The 8,699-nt window shown below is 42.8% G+C and overlaps 1 protein-coding gene across 1 annotated transcript; it reads right to left on the reverse strand.

Annotated features, from left to right (window-relative positions):
* Positions 1 to 7,264: 7,264 nt before the first annotated feature.
* On the reverse strand, positions 7,265 to 8,370 carry LOC135202711 (ras-interacting protein RIP3-like). The gene has a single exon (XM_064232189.1). The coding sequence runs from the start codon at positions 8,306 to 8,308 to the stop codon at positions 7,280 to 7,282; it is 1,029 nt and encodes a 342-aa protein (XP_064088259.1). The 5' UTR covers positions 8,309 to 8,370; the 3' UTR covers positions 7,265 to 7,279.
* Between the last annotated feature and the right edge of the window lie 329 nt (positions 8,371 to 8,699).

Genomic DNA, 8,699 nt, shown 5'->3' on the forward strand with positions numbered 1-8,699 from the left:
TCGTCATATTTTCCTTTCTCGATCTCCTCTTAAACCCTTTATCATTCACTTATCTTAAACTTCTTCCTCTCGCATTCCTGTCACAGTCAGTTGCTCGGTGGGGCGGGCGGAAAACTGTTGCGCATCTACGTTTTTGTTTCGATATCTATATACCTTTCCATCCTTCTGTCTGTCTATCTATAGACAGCTGGTTGACATGAGCCAGACATTAGAGTCAGCTAAAAAGAGTCAGTTAATTGCGCCATCATCAAGTTTTGTCGGACATGAAAGATGTCCGTTTATGTCTTGGAAAACTTAGAAGACTTAAGAACGGAGCCGTGACGCAAAGAGACGTGGGTCCACATCTAAAAGAGCGAATAGCGTCTGTTATTAACTCATATCTAAGGAGCGAGTAGCGTCTGTTATTAACGTTTATTTAGAAGGATGCGTCATACGCTTTGAAGAGTAATTACGGGTCTTGGTAAATGGCAAATGACGCCTGGACGAAGCAATTTAGAATGATCAGATAACTTGAAAGTTCACCTGATGACGGCTTCCATGAAATGACTACCAAGAATTGTTTCAGAGCTTTGTCACGAAAGTATGGAAGTCTCCTCCTGCCTCTTCTCAGTTTACATATATTATGCTGGGAATTGTTCTTGGGCGCTTCTCGTTCCGCTGCAAACGTCAGTCTGCCCTATCCTACAGGAACTGAAGTCGTGGAATCCGATTTCTCTGTATGTCGTCTTCGTGCTCCGGGGTTCTTCTTCTTCCACCTCTTCGGAGAGAGAGTCTAGTATGTATATTTGTATTAGTTCTATGAATCCTTCAACCCGCTTTCTTCTTTTCCTGAGAGAGAGAGAGAGAGAGAGAGAGAGAGAGAGAGAGAGAGAGAGAGAGAGAGAGAGACAGATAATTATATTTGTCTTAGTTCTATGATTTCATTAAAATCGCTCTATTCTTTCTTCTTCTTCGAGAGAGAGAGAGAAAGAGAGAGAGAGAGAGAGAGAGAGAGAGAGAGAGAGAGAGAGAGAGAGAGAGAGACTAATAAGTACATCGGTCGTGGTCATACAAGTAACTGCTCATCCTTCTGGACAATTGTATTACGGACATAATCATGACTTGAAAATATCCATTTCACAACACCTCTGTCACTCCTTGTCGCCCGTTGAGTCGCACTAGTTTCGGCCAATTACGAGCCTCTCTGTCGCTACGCCACAAAGATGAGAACTTCATTGTTCGGAGCCAACTTCAAATGAATAACATTTAAAGTATCACCGAAGTTTCCCCTCACGCTTCACGCTAAGTTTGACAGACGTTGCTGCTCAACTCGGAAGAGGTGCAAGTTGAGTGTGATGAGAGAAGTGTGATCGAAATGAATTTATTTTCATTTAGTTTTTTTTCCTTTTCTTTTCGTTGTTTTTTCATCTTTCCCTCTTAAAATCATCAGCTGCGAACCTTTATGTTTGTTATTATGGCGTTTTTACGTTGCATGTAACTAGTGGTTATTCAGCAACGGGACCAACGGCTTTACGTGACTTCCGAACCACGTCGAGAGTGAACTTCTTCTATCACCAGAAATGGACATCTCTCACACCTCAATGGAATGCCCGAGAATCGAACGCGCGGCCTTATGGAAAGTGAGCAGGGTGTAAACCCAAGCAGGCTCCACAGGGAAATCAGCCTGCACATACAGACAAGTTACAGGAAAAGGCGATAAGTGAATAAATATGGTTGAATAGAAACTATAGCCGATACACCTGACATTCAGAAGAGAGCTGAAATTGAATTTGCTCCACAACTGCACTCGGAAAACTATTCCACGGTTTGGTTTGAGCCAAGACAAAACTCCAAGCACACTGAGTGGTTTTAAACCTGATGCTAGAACACTTCACACACACTGTTTGTAGCATTAGCAGCAGCCTGCTTAGTGTTGCAAGCAAAATACAGTGAGGTCAAGTAAAGAAGATTGCAGAGGATGTTCTTCGTTGTAGTAAACTTCACGTATTTTTATTTTAAAATTTCTATGATAATTTGACGTGATATTGCTATCCATATACAATGCTTTGGTCGCAACTGGGAATGGCGTTTGTTTGTTGAATTTAGAAACGAAACCGGTAAGTATATAAATGTATATTTCTTCAAGTTTTTGCTAACTTAAAATATGTTAGCGTATGAGCTTTTGGTAGAATATCAAGAAATGGATATAACGATTAATTTGTTTGCTATACTTCCGAGGCATGGCGAAAAAGAAACGTAATTTTTTTTACAGATATAAGATATACCTCCCTAACTAAAACTCATACCTAATCAGTAATTCAGGATAAAAAACAAACAGTGAACGTGACTCTTACCAAACTTGCTCATAAATCTCCACTTTCTCCTAAGTTAGTGTGAGCCATTAGGAGCAAGAAGATTGCCTCAGAGAGCCAGCCTGTTTGTAAGTTTTCGTACTGTTCCTCAAATACATCGCAAAAATCATGAGAACCAATACTGCACTAAAGGCTGCACACTCTTCGTGTGGGTAATTAAATTGCATTGTCTTGTGAATAGATTCCCTAATCTCGCGAAAATTCTTGGCACCATTTTTTGCCCGTCAATGTAATGGCATTCATTCGCTTTATAATAAGACTTTTATTTTCTAAAAATGTTCTTCCCCGACCTGAAAATGTGTACCTGTCTCATGACATTTAAATTTCTTCCAATTTTCCAACATACTATTCATGGAACCGTGACGGCTTCTCATTCTATTTGAAATCGTCAATATGATAGACTGGTAAACGTTATTAAACCTAAGCTGAACTAATCTTGAATTGTACAATATAATAAAAACATTTAACTGAGTTGGTTCAGTTTTCCATATTTTACCAACGAATTTATCACATTTCCTCTTGTTTTCGTTGCACTTTCCCTCTTTATAACTGTCACTGGATAAATTTGTGTCATGCAGTTCTGTGTAAATAATAATAATAATAATAATAATAATAATTAACTAATAATAATAATAATAATAATAATAATAATAATAATAATAATAATAATAATAATAATAATAGCCACATTTACGAGATGTAGCTGATCCAAATTTTGAACATGTCTTATTTCCCTTAGATTATTATTATTATTATTATTATTATTATTATTATTATTATTATTATTATTATTATTATTATTATTATTATTCTAAAAACGACATTCATGATTAAATAGCCAAGAAGAATGTCAATTTGTAAAGCAGAAGTCTTGAAAAAAAATTATGTGAACAGATGAGAGAGAAGCAGCCGTGCAAGATTAAGCAGAATTTGAAACAAATATAAAACATTTCATTTTGGTCATGCTGTAATTGTTCTCATCATGGAACTATTATGATCACAGTTGATTGAGGATTGGTAACCTTGTAAGGTTTTCCCTTCATAAAAAACTTTTATTTGTTTCTGGCCTTATTTGTTGTGACCATTGGGTAAAATAAGACATATTTCATCACACAACAGAAATTGGTTGAAATGAATCAACAAGGTCACAATGGTTGAAACTATAGCATCAGGGAGACCTCCATCCGCAAACAAAAGTGGAAGTAATTTGGTTGATCATATCACAAGATATCACTGAACAGAATTGTTTACAAACATGGGTTACCTAGAAGTTGAGAAAAGACCTTGTGGAAACACTTGGTTGAAGCCAATCACACACGTACGTTACTGCAAGTGACTATCTGGTTAAGTCGAAATTGGTTGAGAACTTTAAAAAAAGAACAGAATAAGAAAAGGTACTGCAGAAGAAATAGAATGAAAGTGAGATATCGTTCAGGAATACATTTATCGGATCTCTCTCTCTCTCTCTCTCTCTCTCTCTCTCTCTCTCTCTCTCACACCTTTCTTTTCACTTTCACTATATATTCACTAGATGATCGCATCATTCTTTCACATAATCCTTCAAGAGAGAGAGAGAGAGAGAGAGAGAGAGAGAGAGAGAGAGAGAGAGAGAGGCAGGCTCCTGGCATGCATCCAGAATCATGAAAGTGCTGAATGTAATGATTTGCGAAAGCAATGAAATTGTTATGTGTAGAGGTATCTATTCTAAGAATGATTAAATCAACGACGGAACGTGTTTGTGTTTGTAAGAGAGAGAGAGAGAGAGAGAGAGAGAGAGAGCGAGAGAGATAGGTGACTGCAAAACAAATAAATAGCGAAACGGAATGTCGAAGATCAAATTGAAACGCAAATTCTTATCAATGAATCGTATGAACTAACCACGACAAGGAACCTTCCCCCTTCTTCCTTTTTCTGCAAGAACTACAACACACGCGGGTTGAATACACCTTCGATAAGCATAGTGGCCGCGTTTTATCAATTTCATTTATCATTCCCCAGTGGTCTAAGGCACAAAACCGAACTAGATCAAATAAGAAACACATCTAGGGAATGACTTGCGTGCCCCGAAATCGCTAGTTGCGTGAGTACTTTATCAGCAGGTTTTTAACGTCTTCTAGTCCGTGCTAGAGAACGCGGCGTTTCTTCTTCTCTCCTTTTTTTTTATATCTTTTATTGCAGCAGCAGCTGCTGCTGCGAGAGCATACATTAGTAAGTCAGCCTCGCTTCGACATTTGGAGTAAATACCTGTAGATCGATCGTTTGCGTGTGTGTGTGTTTGAAGGTCATTTTGCTAAAACGGTCGACATTGGCACCTGAATTTTCGTTTCCTGTTGGGTGGGTTATTTCCTGGCTTCCTTTTTTCAGGGTCATATTATTATTATTACTATTATTATTATTATTATCATTATTATTATTATTATTATTATTATTGAACTATGTACTTGCCTTCTGCTCCAAATAGGAGAGAAGAGCACAGAATAAGAAAACGGTCGACCTAAATATAGCAACATACGCAATCAATAGAAATGAATCTATACCTTTCGATACGTTGTTCGTTCCTCCGTCGTGATTGCTTCATTTTTATAACGAACCGGAAGAAAATTCGGGAACTGTTCCACAGATTAAGATAAAAGAGGCCGTGACAGACCGTCATGTGAGTTTCTTTACGCTGCGTGTGCGGGGTAGGGGGCCGGGGGAAGGGTTTGCATTCTATCTTATCATCTTCACCTGGGGAACCCTCCAGGATCTTGGTGCCTAACATTATCTTACGCCGTCGGTAATTGCATTTAGGAATCGTGTTCTGTACCCTGCTCTTGTGGAAGATGTAACGTTACAGCGAGCAAAGAGAGATGTAAGTTACAGCAAGAGGCTAAAAATGTAACATTACAGCAAGGGAAAAGATGCATAATTACAAGGGACGGCGGATGTTGTTACAGCCAGGGAATGAAGAGGTAAGATTGCAAAGGAAGGTGTGAAATTACAACAGAAGGATGATGTAGTTACAGCGATGAAATACAGCTGTGAAATTACAAAGGAAGATGTAGAATTACAAGGGAAGAAATTACAGAGAAGGAAGAAATATCCCGTTTTTATTTTTTAACTGGAGCAATGCGGTGACTAGTTTTTGTGCTTGGAAGGGAAAGTACTAATTGATTACACGGTTCATAACTACACATTACAGTCTAGCGTTTCTCTATTATCTGCTATGTAAAGTGATTCGAGGTGATGATTGTATTAGTAAGTGTACAACTAATCAGAAACTCTTCCGAGTTCATAATGTCTTTCAAATCTCAACGAGAAGTCAAAGGTAGCAGAGATAAAAGAACTATCGTATTATCGTTAATCTCGTGTCGAGAAATAAAGATACCAGAGACAATAGAACTATTTTCCCTATTCGTTTATTTCTTAAGAAGACTAATTGATAGAAACTGAAGGGACGTATTTTATTTCTCTCGACCGAAGCAAACAAACAAACCAGGCGATTCAAAGGACGCTCCATTCACTCACTCGGCCTAAAAAACGGTGCCAAGCGCGATTGGCAGACCCATACCAACTGGGGAACATCTCGGCCTAACTTTACCCACTTTGTTAAACTTGGAATCGTTCCAGGCCTTTTACAGCGAGTGGAAGAAGACTGACTGTTCAGTCCGGGAATCCAACGCTGTTGCTTCTTACTTCTTCTTGAGCTTCGGAAAAGGAAACTTGCGAAGGAGCTCAACATCGAGTATCATAGCTCGAGAACTACGTTACGAAATGAACATTCTCCGGAATAGTGTCGTTCTATATCATTTGTCTTTGTTTTGCTTGCCAAAAACTGTAAGATTTGAGTGGGTGTGAGAGAACTATAAAGGGAAAATACTGAAAAATGTATCTATATAGTTTTTCTTTGTTTTTCCAAAACTGTAAGATTTGAGTGGGTTTGGGGGAACTATAAAGGGAAAATACTGAAAAATGTATCTATAATTTTCCTTTGTTTTTCTGAAAACTGCAATATTTGCGGGGAGGGGTAGGGGTTCAGATAAAATGGAATAACTGAAAACTGTGGTATTTTTATCACATATTTATTGGTGCAGATGACGCGCATTTGATTGACGCATGTACGTATATCATACATTATGTATGAGTTTGAGACAGAAACGCATCCAGAGGCAGAAGAGAAAAGTAAGTCATCTAAAGAACATAGGCATTACGAAACCATGTGTATTGAGAGAGAGAGAGAGAGAGAGAGAGAGAGAGAGAGAGAGAGAGAGAGAGAAGCTCTTTCGAAAGGATGGTGTTGAGTGATTTTAACGCGGTAAAAGAAGTAAAAACATCTATGGGAGTATAAATGCAACAGAATCATCCGCCGCACGCACGCGCGCGCATGAGCGAGCATTTGTGTGTGTGTGTGTGTGTGTGAGAGAGAGAGAGAGACAGAGAGAGAGAGAGCGAGAAAGAGAGAGAGAGATTGCACGAGTCCCTAGAGCGGCGTTGGGTGATTTTAACGCGACCTGCTGTCGTGAGACGTCTCCTTCTCGGGAGATCCTTGTAAGGTGTAAGGGAACTCGGAGACCAGATTTTGAGGCTGGAATATCGTTTCTGGATTTTCGGGGGTGAGGGGGAGGAAGAGGGAGGGGTAGGGACTGCGATTGTGGTAAAACCCACTGATCTTAGAAGAGTTTTTTTTTTATTTCTTACTTTTTTAAGGGGGGAGGAGATTTTTAAGGAACGCTCACGATCCTGGGAACAATACTTTTCTGAGAAGATTTTTAGGGAACACTCACCTAGTCCTTGAAGTCTGACGGGACATTTGGGGGAACACTCACCAATCCTTGGAGGAGAAGTTTTACGGGATATCTAAGGACAACAATCACCGAACCGATCCTGAGGACAATTCTTTTGGAGGACTTTTTAGGGATCACTCATCAATCCATGAAGGACAAATCTTTTTATAAAGGGAGCATTTTAGGCAACACGAACCAATCCATGAAAGAGAGACATTTATATATTAATTCTATATAGTTATAATTTGTGCGTGTTGGGGAGAGACTGAGGTAACACTCACCGATCCTGGGGACGTCGTAGGGTCGAGGACCTGAGCGGGCGTGCCTGAGGAAGTTGGTGGCTATGGAGGATCCAACCTGCTGCAGCCCTGCCACCACGGCCTCTTCCTCACCCCCCTGCTGCTGCTGCTGCTGCCCTCGTGCCACGTCCATTTCGGACCCAACGCTTACAGGGGCATCGCCGTCGTCGTCATCGTCTTCCTCGTCCACTCCAGGGCTTCCTCCTCTTTTACTCCAGGCCAGCCGCCGCTTCTCTGCCGCTGCTTCGCCTCTTTCCTCGTCGGGTATCTGCTGCTGCTGCTGTATCTCCTGCTGCTGAAGCTGCTGCAGGTCTTCATCCCCAGCAGGCTGCTGCTGCTGCTGCTGCTGCTGCGACTGATCCTGGGGCTGAGAAAGCTGCTGCTGCTGCTGTTCTTCTTGCTGCTGCTGTTGTTCCTCCTCCTGCTGCTGCTGCTGCTCGATGGGAAGGAGGTCTCCGCGGGCCACATTGTGACGACGATAGAGGTGCGGATACTCTAGCTGGGCGTTCGCGGGCAACAGCAGCAGCGACGGCGGCGGTCTGTGTTGTTGGTGGAGATGGTGGTGATGATGGTGCTGTTGCTGCTGCTGCTGCTGTTGGGGAGACTGCTGCTGGGGCAGCAGCAGCGGCGGCGGCGGCGGGCGATGGTGATGGTGTTGATGGTGTTGGTGGTGGAGGGCTGTGGCTGCCCGCACCAGGGCCAGCAGGGTGTTGCTGCTGCTGCTGCTGCCGCTGCTGCCGCCGCGGGGCCGTTGGTGGTGATGGTAGTAGTAGTAGTTGCTGTTGCTGTCGCTGTTGCTGCTGCTAATGCCAGCACTGGCAGTCGACGACGCTAGGCAGGGTTCACACGCGCACACCACAGCCGCGAGCCAGAGAACCAGCCCACTGCTCTGCATGGTACGCGCCGAGCGAGCTGGCGGCCAACACTGCACTGAGCCGCCCTACAAGCGCCCACCCCGAGTCGGTGGGGCGGTCGCAAAGCCGGCCCACACCTGCTCGCGCCGACGGACCATGCCCCGCCCCCCCCTCCCTCCCCCCGCACCCCCCCAATCCCTCCCAGGAGTTGGGTGGCTCTTCCCCCAAAACGCCCCCACGCCCCGGCATCATGCCGCCTGCTGCTGCTGCTTCTGCTGCTGCTCTCTCGGCCACACGGCCAGACCTTTCTCTCTCTCTCTTCTCTCTCTTCTCACACCTTCAGGTTGCCTCCTCCCCTCACACACACACGCCACCGCCGGTACCTCCTCCTCTTCCTCCTCCTACTACTCAACCTATTCCTCAGTCACTCCT

This window comes from Macrobrachium nipponense, chromosome 33 (assembly GCF_015104395.2).
Source record: "Macrobrachium nipponense isolate FS-2020 chromosome 33, ASM1510439v2, whole genome shotgun sequence".
In the NCBI taxonomy this organism is placed as follows: Eukaryota; Metazoa; Arthropoda; class Malacostraca; order Decapoda; family Palaemonidae; genus Macrobrachium; species Macrobrachium nipponense.

What these genes read in the sequence shown, in the direction of transcription:
- LOC135202711 (XM_064232189.1), bottom strand. Translation starts at nt 8,308, where the DNA reads ATGCAGAGCAGTGGGCTGGTTCTCTGGCTCGCGGCTGTGGTGTGCGCG.